This window comes from Tyto alba, unplaced genomic scaffold (genome assembly GCF_018691265.1).
Source record: "Tyto alba isolate M040663 unplaced genomic scaffold, T.alba_DEE_v4.0 Super-Scaffold_14, whole genome shotgun sequence".
Lineage (NCBI taxonomy): Eukaryota > Metazoa > Chordata > Aves > Strigiformes > Tytonidae > Tyto > Tyto alba.
Genome location: NW_024881276.1, coordinates 12,205,383 through 12,224,633, shown reverse-complemented (window position 1 = coordinate 12,224,633; position 19,251 = coordinate 12,205,383). Strand labels below are relative to the sequence as shown.

The 19,251-nt window shown below is 39.2% G+C and overlaps 1 protein-coding gene across 2 annotated transcripts in view; it reads left to right on the top strand.

Moving 5' to 3' along the window:
• CTPS2 (CTP synthase 2) overlaps positions 1-19,251 on the top strand; it is a 76,653-nt gene that overhangs the window by 8,617 nt on the left and 48,785 nt on the right. For both annotated transcript variants that reach the window (XM_042788265.1, XM_042788264.1), the window contains exons 6-13: positions 447-530; positions 4,455-4,535; positions 8,410-8,561; positions 8,815-8,947; positions 13,717-13,805; positions 14,581-14,675; positions 15,509-15,571; positions 16,193-16,236. In XM_042788265.1, coding sequence (XP_042644199.1) covers positions 447-530; positions 4,455-4,535; positions 8,410-8,561; positions 8,815-8,947; positions 13,717-13,805; positions 14,581-14,675; positions 15,509-15,571; positions 16,193-16,236 — 741 coding nt within the window. The remainder of the gene's footprint in view (positions 1-446; positions 531-4,454; positions 4,536-8,409; positions 8,562-8,814; positions 8,948-13,716; positions 13,806-14,580; positions 14,676-15,508; positions 15,572-16,192; positions 16,237-19,251) is intronic.

Below are 19,251 nucleotides of genomic sequence, written 5' to 3'. Positions count from 1 at the left end.
ATTGGTAGGACTGATTCTGTGTATTTGAGAACAGAATTATTTACTACATCTGATTATTTCCAAGGACAGTTACTGGAGGCTTTGTACTATGTTGGACATTCTTCATTTATTAGCCAAATCCAACTTTTGGCATATTCTTTTTCCACCCGAGTCAATTATATTGAGACTTTTTCTCCAAAAGAAAAAAAAAAAAAAAAAACAAATAAACAAACAAACAAAACAAAACAACCCTGACCTGATTTAAGGCCATATGGTTTCTTCACAGAATTTCTTACATAAGTAATAACAGTGGTGCCATTTCTGTTTCTGGCTTATTGTGGCTCTGTTTTGGATATGTTTACTTCCTCCAAATATTATTACTTGCAATGACTTTTCTCTTTTAAACTGTAACTGCTGCATTAGTAAATGTTAGTTCCTGTTTGAGCTTTCAAAACATGTCTTTCCAGCCTAATGCCACTGGCGAACAGAAGACAAAACCAACACAGAACAGTGTTCGAGCACTGAGGGGTCTAGGCTTGTCTCCAGATTTGGTGAGTCAATACATATAGATTTTTATTTATAGGTTATCCAGAAGTGTCCTTGCGTAACCTGTGTTCAAAGAATAAGCCTTAGTCTCCTATGACGGACAAGAATTTCAGAAGAAATGTGAAATATATGCTGCACTGCTTCCCTAAAGCCACAGCAAATCAAATTACTCAAATTCACTTGTAGCTTAACTTAATGCAACTAACTCCTTGCAGTATCTTGGGACTGTAGCTATGTTCTTCTTCTAAAGCGATCTTTGCAGAAAAGTCATTCTTCACTGCTAAAAATAATGTAAAGTCTGTGTTCACTTTGTGGGAAGACCTAGAATGCTTGTGGCTTCTAACATTTTCCCACAAATTTCTTTTTATGCATGACTAAGAAGAAGCAATCCTACCTTTGGAGTACAACCTTTAAGAATATTCCTGTTTGGAAATATAAAACATGGGTGGATCTTTAAAGTAAGGTTCCTCAATTTCTTCCATAGAATAGTTTGAGTTGGATGGGACCTTTAAGGGCCAACTAGTCCAGCTGTCCTGCAGTGAGCAGGGACATCTTCAACTAGATCAGGTTGCTCAGAGCCCCATCCAACCTGACCTTCAACGTTTCCAGGGATGGGGCATCTACCACCTCTCTGGGCAACCTGTTTCAGTGTCTCTCCACCCTCATTGTAAAAAATTTCCTCCCTATATCTAGTCTAAATCTACCCTGTTTTAGTTTAAAACCGTTACCCCTTGTCCTTTCACTACGCTCCCTGATAAAGAGTCCCTCCCCATCTCTCCTGTAGGTCCCCTTTGAGTACTGGAAGGCCTCAATAAGGTGTCCCCAGAGCCTTCTCTTCTCCAGGCTGAACAACCCCAACTCTCTCAGCCTGTCCTCTCAAGAGAGGTGCTCCAGCCCCCGATCATCTTTGTGGCCTTCTCCACACCCATTCAAGCAGGTCTATGTACTTCTTATGTTGGGGGCCCCAGAGCTGGACACAGCACTGCAGGTGGGGTCTCACCAGAGCGGAGTAGAGAGGGACCCCCTCCCTTGACCTGCTGGCCACACTTTTCTTGATGCAGCCCAGGACATGGTTGGCTTTCTGGGCTGTAAGCACATGTTGCCAGGTCATGTCCAGCTCTTCATCCGCCAGTACCCCCAGGTCCTTTTCTGAAGGGCTGATCTCAGTCCCTTCTTACACCACATATTATAGGGAACCTAGAGCTGACAAGTTTTGCCTCATGTCACTTGACAAATGATGACAAATGCTCAACTCCTTACGTTCTTTCTCCCCGGTGTTCGAGTAATGAGTATGTGCTTTTTCCCTGTGTTTGCCTCCCTGGCACTTTTCCTTGGGATCAGAGAGATGTAAGTAGATTGCAGCTCCCTATTGTGATACCTGTCTGCCATTGATGTTAACCTGCTTGGTCAAGTGTTGATAGTGAAGCCAGGGCAGCACAGCTTCAGATGCCAATACAAATGCATTTCAAACTTATGCTCAAATCTTCCTGAGCTGCAGCTGGTGTAACTGAAGACACGCTCTGTTTGTAGGTCTGCTTCAGGAACAGAGAAGGACAGTTTTACTCTTTTGCGTGAGGCTGCTTGTTAAGTCAAAGAATGTTTTCCTTGCTTGATTCTGGTAGTTGTTGAACACTTTCCATTCCCATAAAGTCCAGTGGGAGAAAAAGCTTCCTAGCCTTTCTCAGAAATGAAAGAGTAGTGAGAATAGTCACAGCTTCTGGATGATACTTATCCTCAAAAAGGAAAAACTGTTTTTAAAAGGGTAGTCATGCAACTAAATTTTGTGTTGTGCTTCTTTCTGATTTTTGTTTTTGAAGTCTTCATTTTATATTTATCAAAAAGCATGTTTATAACTACATAACCAAAGACTTTATAAATATGGTATGTGAAAGATGTGCTAGGTAGCTTCAGATAGTTTTGACCTGGTAACTTTAATCAGCTCATAGAGGGAAAGACTTTTATTAACGCAGTGCTGCTCTATATTCCAAGCTTCAGGGCCTAAATTTCAAAATCCCTCTTGAGGTACTAATTGCATATGGAAAGTTGCATGTGATTTTTGAAGGCTGTTAAGATAATTGCCAGTGCCTGGCTTTTTTTTCCCAAAAATTAATTTTTAAAAGCCTGTTAAGTGAGTGTGTGTGTAGGTGTGTGTAATAAAACAGACTAATCTAATCACTTTCTCACATCTTGAGTTCTTGTCTGGGGCAGTTCTGGGACTGCCAGAAGCACAATACCTTTTTTTTTAAAAAAAAAAAAAACTGCTGCTGTTGACCGCTAAAGCATAGTGCAATTATACTCTGAGCACAACCTGTTGGCGCTGTTGTAAGGTTGCTTGGGCACTGCTTCAAGAAAATCATTGAGGTTGCTCTCTTGGGTGGGGGCCCACGGCCAGGACAGCACAGGGAGAAGCTCCTAGGGCAGCAGTCAGGAGGGCTGCCTTCATAAGCCATGCTGCCAGGCTGCCTGATCTAAACTTGGCTAGACCTGTTCTTAGTACCTGCTGCCCCACTGTCTGGTCCCAGGCTTCCCTGAGGTGGCATGCTGGGCTGGTCTCAGCTGTGTATGTACGGGAGCCTTTCTGTTCTCCATGGGGTGTTCTAAGCACTTAATGAATACGCTGTATCTGCAGATTTAATGGACTCTGTTACAGCATTTTGAAAACTGATTATACGCTTGTCAGTGCTGCCCTATTCAATTGAATTGTTCCTCATCTTTGTATTATGTTTCTTTGAGATGCATCTCCATCACTGTTATTGCAGTTTCATATTTTCATGCTGATTCTGATGTTTTTGATTTCTGTGACTGCATTAACTTTAAATTTGTCTCAGCAAGATGGATGATAGATTTCAAAGTAGATTTAATCGTGTGCTCATACCATCAAGGTTTATGAATTATATCTTCAAACAGTACCCAGTTTTTAAGTGTAAGATGTGCTTAATTGAATAGAATGTACAAATTGTTTCACATTTTTTTTTATTATTAAAATGTGCACTAATTTTCTCTTGGTATTGTTTTTGTGTTTCTAGAATTTCTTGTAAGGGTAGGGGAAATTCATCAATATCAGTGTAGCTAACCTACATTCTAGCATGGTGATCAAAGATCAGCTACAAGTTTCTGAACAAAAAAAGGGCTTAATGCATTAAGTAGTTGACTTTGCTAGAAAGATGGGGAAAATAGTGAATTAATCTTTAAAGAGGATCATCCTACTTTCTGTTATATTTTCAGGATTCAACATAACTTAAGGTAGTAGACTGAATAATTAATAGGCACACTGATAGAGCAGTTTGTATTTTATGTTAGTTGCCTGAAGTTACATAATGCAAAAAAACACATGCTTATTTTCTTTATTGGTAAAAATTTTAAATATTTTCTAAAATTCGTTAGTTTTACATGGATGAGCAAAATAATTGCAGAATAAGGAAAAAAACCCACAAAATTATGAAATAGTTTTCTCATCTTCAGCCTCCTTTTTATCATGATGTGCAAATTAAGAAGAGGTGCTGAAGTACTGACATACTAGAAGACATGCATGTAAACTAAGTTTTATTGCTCTAAGCTTAGCTGATAAGATCACAATATTTCTTTTGATTCGTTGTATTATCCATACTTACAGAGCTGCTAGACTTTGGGTAAAGAGTATTACAGTAGTAGGTACAAGAAAGAAGAACATGAGGAAGCAGTATTACAGAGAATGCCAAAGAAAGATTAATGAAAATGGGTCAGTATGGACAGGTGACTGATTTACTTCTGCCTTGCTAGCAGATATGTGAGTTATGATATATTGTAGAACTCCAAAAGAGGGGACGAGTCAAAAAGCACATATGTTTGTGCTGTGCTTCCAAAGGAGATTGATTTCTCCATGAACAGTACTGAGGATCTTTATTGGTTTGCCTAGCAAATAGTTAAGATTTTTCCTTCTCTTATGACAGATTGTGTGCAGAAGTGCAAAACCTATAGAAATGGCAGTGAAGGAAAAGATTTCCATGTTTTGCCATGTGGAGCCTGAGCAGGTCAGTACTTTAATATTTTATTTGTCATTATTTAAACATGGGAAAGCATACAAATATCTCTGTGCGTTTCTGTTTTCAAGTTCAGACTGTTTCATTAATATGTAATTGCTTTTAGAGTTTTTATCTTTCTGTCATGTACAATATAACACTTTAAAAATACTGGGATAAGTTTATATGTTAAATTTTATGTCAGTCATTAACAATTTAAATGCATGTTATGTAAACAACAAAAGGACTAGATTTTGAGTGAATAGTTAATTGCTATAGATAGTTGGGAAAACTGTTCAGTTTCAAGCTATGATTGGTTATTGTCCATAAATCTTCTCAGATAGTTATAATAATGGATGAACAAAGTGTGGTTAAAGCTAGGGGGTTTGCTTATGTTCATAGATCATCACAGCTGCATGAACACTCTTATTGTGATAATATGTAATAGGCTATTCATGCCCTTTAACACGCTTAGAATATCTACTGTGTAGTTATATATCCTTTTATACTTCATGTGTGATTTTGGCCATAATGATTTGTGATTGCTATTCAAATATTAATTTTGATAAATCAAACGCTCTTTAATATTTTTGCAAGTGAGAACATTTTACTCTTCAATGTAATGGATAATATTAAAGGGATAATATATGTGAACAGTTATGCTGTATTTCAAATACGCATCAGTGTTGACTTCTCTCTCTGCAGGTGTGTAAGAAAAAGCTTTTTATAGTAAGATTCCAGATGATGACATACAGGGCAGTGTTGCCATTACTCTGCCCAATTCCTTCCCCCCCCCCCCCCCCCTTCCCCTTTCCTTCCGTCTTACTATCTGTGGAAGACAACACCCTTGAGGTAGCTTCTGGAAAATCCCTCAGAAATGCCTTTGTAGTTCCTCTCCAGCCAGAGAGAGACGAATGGAAGTTCAGTCAAACAAAAATGGTGTGTGGTTCTCTAGCAGTATCAGGCCGTGTGTAAGCATGTACATACTCAGGTTCCAGCTGCAGTTACTACGCCAGTCTAACTGGACCAAGAGTCCTATGCATAACAGAGCTTCCTGAAGAGGTCCCTGGCAGGGAGAGAGCTGTCTTTATGGCACTGTTTTTTTTCCAAAGTTCTGCCTTTTAGGGTAGAAGCTCAGTAGTTGTACCAGTCACAGTTTTCATGAGGAGCTGTATATGTGATCCTGGGCAGAGTGCTGTGCTCTTCTTGTGCTGTTCTGGCTAGCTTAAACGTCTGTCCACAACACTGCACTGTGTAATATAGGTGTGTCCCTGGTGGTGAGACCCAGTGGACTGAACTGGGATGCTTCTAGGTGCCATACTGTTGCAGCTTTTTTTTTTTTTTTTTTTTTTTTTTTTCCCCTTTTCATAACTGTTCATCAGAATTCTGCAAAGCCATTCTTAAGTCCCCTGTGTATCTTAAAATTAATGAACCGCTTCTGGATTTTAGAAGACACTGACTACATGTCTGTATATACCCTTGAATGATCCTGAATTTCTTGTGAACTGAATAATTACATGCATCATCAGTCTTCTTCCAGGAGCTATGTGCAATGTCATTAGAGAAGAAACTACAGTTTATTTTGTGTCTAGAATGGTGGTTTACAATCTCAGGAGGATCAATCTTTTCAGTTCAACTTTCCCATTTGTTTACTGTCTTAGAATCACAGAATAGTTGAGGTTGGAAGGGAGATCATCTGGTCCAAACCTGCTGCTCAAGCAGGGCCAGGACCATTATTCAGGCGGCTTTTGAATATCTCCAAGGATGAAGACTCCACAACTTCTCTGGGCAACCTGTGCCAGGGCTCAGTCAACCTCACAGTGAAAAAGTGTTTCCTGATGCTCAGAGGGAATCTCCTGTGTTTCAGTTTGTGCTCATTGCCTCTTGTCCTGTTACTGGGCACCACTGAACACAGCGTGGCACCATCTTCTTTGCATCTTCCTCTTGGGTATTTCTATACATTGATGAGGTTTTTCTACCCCCATCCTTGAGCCTTCTTTTCTCCAGGCTGAACAGTCCCAGCTTTCTTAGCCTTTCCTCATGGAAGAGATGTTCCAATCCCTTAAACACCTTCATGGCCCTTTGTGGGCCATGGACTCTTTCGGTATGTCCATGTGTCTCTTGTACTGGGGAGCCCAGAACTGGTCCCAGTACTCCAGGTGTGGCCTCACCGGTGCTGGGTAGAGGGGAAGGATCATGTCCCTCGACCTGCTGGCAACACTGCTCCTATTCCAGTCCAGGATAGATGGTTCATATACAACTTGATGTCCACCAGGATACCCAAGTCCTTTTCTGCCAACCTGCTTTCCAGCTGGGTGGCCCTGAGCATGTACGAGTGCCTGGGGTTGTTCCTCCCCAGGTGCAGGACTTTGCATTTCCTCTTGTTGAACTTCATGAGGTTCCTGTCAGCCCATTTCTCCTGCCTGTTGGCAGGATGGCAGCATGAGCCTCTGGCATATCAGCCACTCCTGCCACTTTGGTGTCATCTGAAAACTTGCTGAAGGTGTGCTTTGCCCTGTCATCCAGATCATTAATGAAGATGTTAAACAGGACTGGAGCCAGTACTGACTCCTGGGGTACTCTGCTAGTTACTATATTTAACTAGACTGAGCTGCTGATCATCAACTTCTGGGCCTAGACATTCTGCCAGTTTTCCTCACTGTTTGGTCATCCTGCCCATACATGAACAAATTGTCTATGAGGATCTTGGAGACAGTGTTAAAAGACTTCCTGAAGTCCAGGTAGACAATGTCCAATGCTCTCCTCTCATCTGTCAGACCAGTCACTTCATCGAAGTTTATCAAGTTGGTCAAGCATGACCTCCCATTGGTGAATCCATGCTGACTACTTCTTTTGTGTGCCTGGAAATGGTTTCCAGGGCTGTCATAACTAGTCCATGAAGACCACATGCTATTTTGTCCACAGAGTTCCTCTAAATGATTCTTTTTTTTTTTTTTTTTTTTTTAATTTGCTTTTATCAAGTGAGTCCTTCCTCCTTGCTTCAACGTATGTACCACCAAAATAAAGGCAGTGTCTCCAGCTTGTTTCAGGATTCTAACAGTCTCCATAGTCAGCACAGCTGTAACCTAGAGCAGCCAGTGATTCTTTCTTAATGTTATATCCTTAGGATGGTAGCTGCCAAGTTTGGAAGAATATTTGGATAAGCCTTAGTGCTACTTTAGGAGGGCTGTGGCTAATGTATTATTTTTGCTGTTGAATGGGGCAACATGCATGTGTACATACTTAAGTGATGAACAGAAGTAACTCAAGGATAACTAAGCGAGTATCCTTTACTTCTTATGTGTATCAGGGAAGAGAACATGTGCTCAGGATTCTGAACTCTGTGGTCTCATGTAAGCCATGTGCAATGAACTGTAACAGCCAGCAGCTTGGATGTGGTTCATAAATGTGTTCTTAACTAAATGGTCCTTGAATGGACTATAGTCATTAATTAATTACGTAACCTAATTCACTAACAAAATTCTTTTAGGAGACTTTGACACAACCTAATTGGGTCTGTTTTGTTAAGTTCCATTTGTTCTCTCTTTCCCAGTTAATATTCTTCAGGTTTGTGAGAGAGGGAGAAAGAAGTGTTAGCAAGCATGACTGCTTGTGGGGCAAGATGTTTGAATTAAAAACAATGTGTTGTTTGGCTTGACAAGCTATTTTTGTGTGATGGTGTGATGTAGTGAAACACATTTTTACCTTTTGGGTAACTTTTTCCTTGTAGATTTAGTGGAATCTTAAATACTAGTTGTGCTGCCCTCCTCATTCTAAAGAAAAACATTTAAAAATTAGAATATATGTAGTATACAGAAAATAAAATGCTTATTTCCTATGAAAAATTTTTAGGTAAGTCTTTTATATTATGCTTTTTTTTTGTAAGGTGATATTTATCCATGATGTTTCTTCTACTTATCGAGTACCAATCCTGTTGGAGGAGCAAGGAATCATTAAGTATTTTAAACAGAGGTTAAATTTACCTATTGATGACCAGCCAAGTGATCTTCTAATGAAGTGGAAGAAAATGGCTGACAGGTATTCTAACTGCTGCTGCTTTTTCTAAAAGTGTTTTAATTGAAGTTAGGTTTCTAGCTGCTGTGAAGTCACCAAACTGGACTGGGGTCAGTAGCGTGCTGCTGATCAACACCTGTGAATGATCTGGGTTTAAAAACATTGTCAGTTTTGAGATTTTAGAAAATGTTTTGTGAAGTTAAAGAAAATATAAACACTATTAAAATGTTTTCTTTGTGAAAATTGCTGTAATAACCAAAAAACATGTTTTTGTCAGGTACGAAAGATTGCTGAAGGTGTGTTCCATCGCTCTCGTTGGCAAGTACACAAAACTGAGTGATTGCTATGCATCTGTTTTCAAGGCTCTGGAACACTCTGCACTGGCAATTAATCACAAACTGGATTTAATGGTGAGGATATTTCTGGATTTTGCTTTCAGGAATACTTAGAATATATTCTACTAGTTCCCATCATGTGAGGCAGTTTTAATTCATGTGGAAATTAGAAAATGAATCATGCAGATAAATACAGACTGGCCAAGCATCTCATTTTTTTCAAAGAAATGTTTACAGATTTAATTATTTTATTTGGAACTAAAATCATCTGAAAGGATTGCTGCAATTACTGAAAAATGGATCTGATGAAAAACCAGACTTTACCTGCAAATTTATATTTACTATCAAAGGTGGGTTTCACTGGTTCTCATGAGACTGTTTATCATGTTAATGAGATTAGCTTAAAGACAGGAGAAAATAGGTAGATTGGAAAGCAGTTTAGTTTCTTTTTAAAATCTGGTGCCAGAAGCTGTTGCTCTTCAGTTAATATTCTGAGAGCCATCCATTTTATCTTCAGCGGAATTCTAACGGTACTAGAATTGGGCCATAAACTTGGTTTCTCCAAGACAGTAGTTCCTCAAATCCAGGACTATTTGGGGATCTGATTTGTCTCATTTGAATGAGAAGATAAAATTGAACTACGTGGGGAAAAACTGTTACTTGCTTTCTCACTGGTGGAACTGTCAGTTTCCAGTGCTGAGTTTTGTTGCTAGGGCTGGCAAGTCTGGGGCAGAGGAGCAGTGTGGAAGTGTGTATTATTAATAGGTAATGGGTACAGAGGACATTTTAGCAACTTGCAGTAGCAAAATAGTAATAAATGATCACAAAATATCAGCAACAACATGCTGCTTTAGAGTGATTCATTAAATGATATAAGATAACTTGATCAAAGTGAGCATTTGCAGGCTGTACTGTACTCAGTAGGTTTTGGTCTCTGCCTGTCTCTGAGTGAAGCAAGTTCACGTGTTTTATGCACTTTGGTAACTGCTGAAAATTGCTGAACCCTTTGGCCTTTAATCCTTCACTTTTTTGTGATACACAAAATAGAAGCTATTAGAGTGAAAGTTTCAGTCTGTAAAAAGCTATGCATGGATTGCTTAGATAATGCTTGTGCAAGGAAAGCATGCTGTTTCCACTCAGTACTAGAAAGTTTCTGACTGGAACTAAACATTTTTTAATGAGGAAGGTCCTTAATATCCAGGGTGGCTTAACGGGACACTAAAGGCAGCAGGCCAAAACCATGGCCACTGTTCTGTTGTCTCAGGCCAAAGCCCAACTAGAACTTAATCTGGCTACTGCTGTGAATGACAATGCAAAAGTGTTTCTATAAATACATTAGCAACAAAAGGAGGGCTAAGGAGAATCTCCATCCGTTATTGGATGCAGGGTCAAACATAGCGACCAAGGCTGAGGAAAAAGCTAAGGTACTTAATGCCTTCTTTGCCTCAGTCTGTAATAGTAGGACCAGTTGTTTTCCAGGTACCCAGCCCCCTGAGTGGGAAGACAGGGATGGGGAGCAGAATGGAGCCCACATAATCCAAGGGGAAATGGTTACTGACCTGGTACACCACTTAGACACACAGAAGTCTATGGAGCTGGATGGAATCCACCCAAGGATACTGGGGAAACTGGAGGAAGTGCTCACCAAGCTACTTTACATCATTTATCAGCAGTCCTGGCTAACTGGAGAGGTTTCAGTTGACTGGAGGTTAGCAAATGTGATGCCCATCTACAAGAAGGGATGGAAGGAAGATCCGGGGAACTATGGGCCAGTCAGTCTGGCCTTGGTGCTGGGGAAGGTTATGGAGCAGCTCATCTTGAATGTCATCATGTGGCATGTACAGGACAACCAGGTGATCAAGCCCAGTCAGCATGGGTTTATGTAAGGCAGGTCTTGCTTGACTAACCTGATGTCCTTCAGTGACAAAGTGACCCGCTTAGCAGATTAGGGGAAAGCTGTGGATGGTGTCTACCTAGAGTTCAGTAAAGCCTTTTACACCATTTTCCACAGCATTCTCCTGGAAAAACTGGCTGCTCATGCCTTGGATGGGTGTACTCTTTAGTAGGTAGAAAACTGGCTGTATGGCTGGGCCCAAAGAGTGGTGGTGAATGGAGTGAAATCCAGTTGGTGGCCGGTTACAAATGGTGTTCCCCAGGGCTCAATAACGGGGCCAGTTCTGTTTTAATGTCTTCATCCATGATCTGGATGGGAGGATCGAGTGCATCCTCAGGAAGTTTGTAGATGACATTAAGTTGGGTGGGAGTGTGGATCTGATTGAGGTTAGGAAGGTTCTACAGAGGGATCTGGATGGGCTGGATCAGTGGGCTGAGGCCAATTGTATGAGATTCAACAAGGCTCAGTGCTGAGTCCTGCACTTGAGTTTCCTTAGCTGCATGCATGTTCACAGGCTTGGGGAAGAGTGGCTGGAAAGCTGCCTGGTGGAAAAGGACCCAGAGATGTTGGTCGACAGTCGGCTGAATATGAGCCAGCAGTGTGCCCAGGTGGCCAAGAAGGCCAATGGCATCCTGGCTTCTATCAGAACTAGCATGGCCAGCAGGACTAGGGAAGTGGTTGTCTCCCTGTACTTGGCACTGGTGAGGCTGCACCTCAAATACTGTGTTCAGTTTTGGGCCCCTCACTACCGGAAAGACATTGAGATGCTGGAGCACTTCCAAAGACGGGCCACGAGGCTGGTGAAGGGTCTGGAGTACAAATCTTATGGGGAGCAGCTGAGGGAACTGGGGCTGTTTATCCCAGAGAAAAGGTGGCTGAGGGGGGAGACCTTATTGCTCTCTACAGCTGCCTGAAAGGAGGTTGTAGTGAGGTGGGTGTTGGTCTCTTCTGTCAAGTAACAAGTGGTAGGACAAGAGGAAACACCCTCAAGTTGCACCAGGGGAGGTCTAAATTGGGTATCAGGAAAAATTTCTTCACTGAAGGGTTGTTAAGCACTGGAACAGGCTGCCTAGTGAAGTGGTTGTGTCACCATCTTGGAAGTATTTAAAAGACATGCAGATGTGGCGCTTAGGGACATAGTTTAGTGGTGGACTTGGCAGTGTTAGGTTAATGGTGAGTCTTGATGATCTTAAAGGTCTTTTCCAACTTAAGTGATTATATGATTCTGTAAATAGAAGGCAAATGTCACACCAATCTTCAAAAAAAGGCAAAAAGGAGGATCTGGGGAAATGGCAGATGGTCACCATCACCTTATTCCCTGGGAAGATTATGGAGCAGATACTCCAAAAAGTTGTTTCTGTGTGGATGAAAAAAAAGAAAGTGGGAACAGACAGAATTAATCCCTGGAGATTTTCAGATCCTGACTGGAAATGGCCCTGGGCAGCCTTCTCTAATTTGACCTGTTTTGAACAGCGGCCTGGGCTAGAGACCTCCCAAAGCCCTTTCTGGCCTATGTGACTCTGTCACTGTAAATAATGTTTTGTACTGGCAGCTGCATAGCAGGAAATTTTAATATGCAAAATAACTTTGCTTTTAGCAAAAAAGTGAAGCCAAGTCTGCAAATGCATGGTTAGCTCTGTGTGCAGCTAGTCTTAAGTTCAGTGGGGCTTTTGCATTAACAAGCATGTGAATTGACGATTGCTGAGACTCCAGTGCAGTGCTAAAATGTTAACAGACAAGGGCTCCTACTGTACTTACCTGCATGTGCCAACCTCCTTTTTAGTGTTTTTGTCCAAAGGTTCTCCATATAATCTTGTGTTCTGAAGCAACTGCTTAATATTTTATGTGGCATCCAGCTTGCAACCTAGCATCTACATATGCGAATGATGAAATGTTGATGCTGCTTGAAGTGATAAATGTGTTGACTCAGTATGTTCGGCAAGGAAACCACAATTAACTTCAACTGTAATTAATTTCTCTTTTCAAACTCCCAGCATGATAAAGTGTCCTTTTAGTTGATCCTATAGTGTCCTACTAATATAGAGTAACAACATTCATAAGTAGCTATTTTTCTGTTGTATTTTTCATGCCTTCTGGAGCATGGAAAAAGTAGAAAATGTTTGCTGGAAGGCAATCCTACCTGGAGAACTTTCAGCAATCTTGTTGGTTTCATTTCTCTGCACACAAGTGAGTTCTGTCATTTTGGATGGGAGGATTTTTATGGGGGATGGACTCTACATCAGGATGATATTAATTATATTATTCTGAGAAAAAGACCGAGAAAACCAAGAATCAAACTGATCTTTTGTGTCCCCAGTGCAGTACATCGCTGCCTCACTCAGTTGCTCTAGTGGTACCTCAGGAGCCATGCTTATTAATGGTAGTAGAGATTCTAGTGCAGTATTTCTAATAGGACATAGATAATGAGTCTGCCTCCCTCTCTACAGTTGATGCTTTCACGACAGTCCCCAGCAATGCCATTTTCACAGGCCAGACAACACAGATTTATCCAGTCTTATGATAAGATTAGATAAACTGTGGAACCCAAAATCTAGGAAAGTGAATACCCATACCACATCTCATTTGGATGTCAGGATAAGATCAGGACCACCTCTTGATTGGTGCCTTATCTCCATAAGAAGAAAACCTAAATACACAGTTATGAAGTGTTCTAGAAAGTCTGCTTATCTGGAGGATAGCAAAATGAGGACTGGAGGCAAGCAGAACACTGGAGCTACCTGCAGAGAAGGGGGCATGGATTGCTGCAACTAGAGCAAGTTCTGGGTCTTCAGAGCAAATACTGGATCTTCAGTGAAGTTGTTATGGGCTTACTGGGAAATTCACTTCAAACTAATATTTTGTCTTAATGCTATTAAAAAGTTGGTTGTATAGTATATGATGCTCTTTCTGTGGAATAAATTGCTATTTTCTTGCATATTTTTTTAATTAGTATATAGATTCAACAGAACTTGAACATTCTACAGAAGTGGAGAACTCCGTGAAATATCACCAGGCATGGCACAAACTGTGCAAAGCAGAGTAAGTGGCATCAAGTATTCTGTATCCCAAATGCAGACTGATATTTATTTAATGTGATGAAAAATACTTCAGTAAGTCATTTCTCAGTGGATCTAAACTTTGGTTACTTATGTAAAGGGATAGAAAAGCATGGTTGGTGACAAGCTTCAGGCATAGCAAGTTATCAACCTATATCCTCCAATTCTGCTTTAATCTCTTTAGACAGGTTGCAGATGTTTGCTTGTTGGTTTTGGTTGTTTTTTTTTTTTGGTATAGCTAGACTTTATTTACAGTGTAGGTCAGTTGTCAAAGATACTTCTTTGTCAACATGCATCATAGTGAAGGATGGTTAGATAAAAGCTTGGTAAGTGCTGGTGACACAGCAAATGTCTCTTAAGAATCATTGCCAGGATTTCAAGTTGTATTTGTAAAGGGATTGATTGTTGTCAAAATGCATTTGGTTTCTTTAATATTACTTAGTAGACATAAAGTTTGGGTGTTAAAATCCTAGAATAATGAATATGTAGTTAGTCTATTGAAACGATATGTATTTAAGCAGTGGGAATTTCACTGTGAAGCATGAGGTTCATCAGATGAGAAATGGGGTGGGTAGATGAGACAAATCTCCAAATGTAGAGTTAAATTCTGTGTATTCTGAATGGTCCTGCAAAACACGACTTTTGTTCACTGTGCTTGCTTTGTTATAACCTCAAAAGTCTTTCTTCAATTTGTATGGACTTCCTTTGCTGGTTTGATTCTACATGTTGGTTGCTTTATTATATGGCTGTCATTACAGTGGCATTCTGGTCCCAGGAGGGTTTGGAATTAGGGGAACAGAAGGCAAACTCCAAGCTATCTCCTGGGCAAGAACAAAGAAAAAACCTTTTCTTGGTAAGATCATTAGAATCAGAAATTACTGTTTCGGAGATGTACAGCAAGCTAATTGATAGCAAGCTACTTGATTTGATTAATAAAAATCCCCAAACAACAAACACACACTAGGGAAGGATCCTGTTTTAGGGAAGTACATGTGCTATTTTGAATATTTGCCCTGTAAATAATGCCCAGGGTCATAGTCATGTACGATGTCTGCTGTATAAGGAAGGAAGTAAAAGACTATCCCTACTCCAAAGGTTTTATTTCCTGTATTCATAATTTATGAGGAGAGTCTTTGCTTGTCATTGTAATTAAATCAGCCTCATTATAGATAGTAATCAGTGTGCAGAAAACATAGGTGTCTTTGGACACATATGCTATATTAAATAATTTTTATTGATTTACTGGTATATTTTATTATGGTAAAGTGTAAAGATGCCATCTGGCCTATAAACTGAGTGCTGTTTGTGTAAGTGCCTCTGAAGTTTTCGTTCCTACTCCATGTTTCTTACAATTTTATAAGTGACTACTTTGATTAGTTGCCAAACCAAAATTTGAATCTGGATATACACAGGCTTTCAACTTCTGTTTGTCTTTACAGTAATTATTGGTAAAATAGATGGGAGGAAGAAAATACTTTTGAAAGGGCTTAAAGCACATAATTCTGTTAAATGTATTTACAGTGTGCCAAGTTTGAAGAATGAGTTTTACATTGTGTAGCCATTTTTGTTTTAGCTTTTTGGTAAGTCTGTGTATATACACTGGGTACCAAGATTTTGAACAGCAAGCAATTTGTCAGTCCTACTCTTTGTCCTGTTAAATTCTGGGGGTTTTGTTTTCTCTTCTAGGAGTTTGCCTGGGAATGCAATTAGCGGTTGTGGAATTTGCAAGAAATTGTTTGAATTGGAAAGGTGAGCTCAGTATGCTAGTGTGAATATGGTTTGCCTAGAAGAAATGTCATTCTGTATGAGAAATGTATATCTACTATTAGAGCTAATATATAGATCTTATGATCATTAAATACTTAGCTCTTGCAATGTGATCATTTTCAGCTAAGCACCCTATGCTACCTTTTTGTACAAAGAAATAGGAACTCTTATTATGCAGATTGCTTGAAAACTACTTCTTGATTTAATAAGTGTAGAAGAAAGTGTGCTTACATTTCACCTCTGTAGTCTCTGGAGTGTGCAGGTGGTGAGGAGTAAAATGTGAGAAGTGTTTTTTCACATGCTTTCATTAGTTGGAGTAGCCAAACTGTAGCTGTTGTAGTAGTAGTATGAAGAGATGTAGTTCACCAAAGAATTTCTACCGCTGAGAGGAAAAAGTTCTGGGAAGTAGGAAAGGGAGTGTGTGTGACTGAGGTCATATGCTTCCTATGATTGCTTTAAAAGTGGTGCAGTATATGGTTCAACATATAAGATTGTAGCTTACATGCAGACAAGCCCTAAAATGCCCCAGAACTGTTACGATGAGTTTGTAGTGCATGTAGAACCATGGAAATGTACTGTGTTTGTTTTGAACTTTTGTTTCAGATGCAAATTCTACAGAATTTGACCCAGACACAAAAAACCCTGTTGTAAGTATTGATTTTTTTTTTTTTTTTTTTATTTCCCCCTGCATGTTTTGTGAACAAACATCTCTTGTTAAAAAGGGAGTTACGTCTGTGTAAGTTTTACATGATAAGGCATGAAGAGGTACCCACTGTCTCTATTCAGTATTGTTTAAAAAGGTGTTTTCTTTTAGTAGTCCCTTACAGAAGCGAGTCCCTTGCTCGCTTCTGTAATTTGTCTTAGCTTTATTTTTGTAATTTTTGTAATAATTTCCTTGGCTGTAGACTGATGCTGAGAGTAGACAATAATGATTAGGTTGGATTTAGTAGAGAATAAAATATAAAGGGAAGCTGGAAAGTGTAGCACAAAGCTATTATCAAAATATAAATTATTTTAAAAGATAAGAATCATATGAAAAGCTGTTGAAAAATTCTTCTCTTTCTATACTATATACAAACAGTATAAATAGCTGCTACACCCTTCCTTCCCAATACATCTCACAGTCCTCCTTTTGAGAAAAATTTTAGTGCTGTAGATGTGACAAGGTTCTCTGTATCATATGCCAAGGGTAGAATTTTAGAACACAGATCTTCCAGGTGCTTCCTAGTTCTGGAGAGTATGGTATCACATTGTCATAATAATAAAACTTGAAAGTGATCAGCAAGAGAGGGTTTTTAAAAAAATGAACAGAAATATGTGTGAGAAATGAAATAGCATCTTGCTGTAAGATGTAAACATCTGTACTAGTGATAAGTGAGTTGCTCATAGTAGTCTACTGTTTCTGTATCAATTTCCTTCAAAAGAGTTTTGTTGAGATTTGTAAGTAAAATGCATTTTTTTCCACATCTACATAGTCTGAAACATGCAAATAGGTTTTTAAAGCATTTGACCTGTTTGTTAGGATTTATATGAGTAGGAGAGATAATCTAGTCTGACCTTTTGAAGGTAAATTAGAGACCTCCAGAGTTTCAGTGTGAGACTTGCTGCTAAAACTTGGTGGCATTTGGAAATGTCCTCAGGTGAACAAAGGACTTTGCATTTGGCATCAAATTTGTGGGCTTGCCATTATAAGAGGTCTTTTCCTTTACTCTTCATGAATGCATGCGAAGACATACTCTTTCACTGGAGGGGTCAATTTCATAATAGCAGTATGTTGTAAAATGTGGAAGATGTTGAAAGCTTGTTGTATATTTTTTGGGAAGCAAGAGGGATAGTATGGAAGACTGATTGTGGGGTACCTTTGTTTCTACACCTTTTTAGTGCCAGTTTTATTTAACTTCTTGTGACTGCATTTTAGCTAGTCACCTCAGGTACCTTTTCAGGATGCAGATAGATCATCAGGAGGGTGTGAGTCACCCTTTGGAACTGCCGGTTTCTCTCCATTGTTCTAAGGGTTGTTCACAGTAGCTGGCTCCAGTGCAGAGCTCCACACTTAGCTGAAGTCAGGAACATGGATGCTTGTCTGCTGCAGCCCTACTGGCAGTCTCTTCTATTACAGAAATTGTAGTGTGTATTAGCACAGTATATATAGGACAAAATTTCATTCCACAAGTAATTGAGTTATTTGCTGTTTGCATTCAAGGACAAGTAAGGTATATATGTTAGAGATAATCATATGGACATAAATTAAGAAAATAATGGAGTGAATGTATGTGTCATAGAAGATTAATACAGTGTTTACAATTGAAGCAGTATGCTTGCAGTATGTGTAATGGATATTCTTTTGTTCTGGACCACATTAAAGTTCTGAAATTGGTTATTACCAGTCATATTTCAGCATCTTAATCTGATCTTTGACAACTCAGTTCTGGGTGAGAAACAGATGTAAATCATTCCAAGGAGTAAATTTGCATTAACAATAATTGTAACTGCTGAATAATCTGTTTTAGCAGAGTCCATCTTGTGCTAAAAACTGGTTAGATATTCTATATAATAACAAATCAATAGAAACAATTGGAAGAGAAGCAGATTAGTGAAGCTTGTGAACTACTGAACTGATGTAGATGTTACATTATCCAAGAAAGTTAATTGGAAGCACTGTATCAGCACTGGTAATATCTTGTGATGCCATTGTGTGGTTCAGCTAAGTGCTAATTTAGGACCAAAGCAATTCTCTTCTGGTTCCTGCTCCTTTGGAAACTGAAGAGAGAGGAGAAAGGCACTGGTGAGACAGTAGTTCTGTTTCCTTTTATTTTTAAGAAAAAAAAAAAAAAAGATGAAAGTTCAAATATATGGTTTAGCAGAGGAACTCAGGGACAACCATAAAATCTGCAGCTACTTATATCCCTTCTTAATTTGCTGAGCATTCAAATACTTGGAACTATACTCACCAAGGTTGGTAGTTTCTTCTAAAGTACATACAAAATATCTTGGTCTACTTTGCTTCCCTTTTGTCTGCATCTATGGATATTTGAATATCTTTTATTAGAAATAAGAACAGATTGCCAAATAATCATGTAACTAAGGATTAGGCTTCCAAAGGAAAAATAGGTGGCTGAAATAATGAGAAATTATATTGCTGGCATTTACTATCTCTCAGTTAAAATAGCACAAGTTATTATACTATAGAAGAGCACTGTCTGCATGAGTAAAAAGTTTTGAGCATCGTAAAAGGTTTTCCTGTGATGAAGCAGTTGTGACTTGTTCTGTTTTGAGCAATAAAGAATGCACAACTGAACGTGCAAATGTTGCCTGCAGTGCTGAATTTCTGTTTCATTTTAGCTGTTCAGCTATTTCTGCTGGCTATCATTACAACAGTGTTGCTCAACCGGGGCTCTGCAAAAGCTCCCATGAATAACTTTAGGAGGGAAACCCTGTGTAATCCTGTATTGCTTGTTTTGGGGAATATTGATATCAATTATATTGATATGTAAATGACTGCAAGTATTGTAGATTTAATATTTCAAATACCTTGGAAAAAATAGTAGTATTTACGTACAAAAAAATGGAAGTTAATGACTTAATATAAATGACCAAAATTGTGTTCTTAAAATACTGTAGGGAAAAATATATTCCTAAATCTGAATATCTGTGTGATGAAA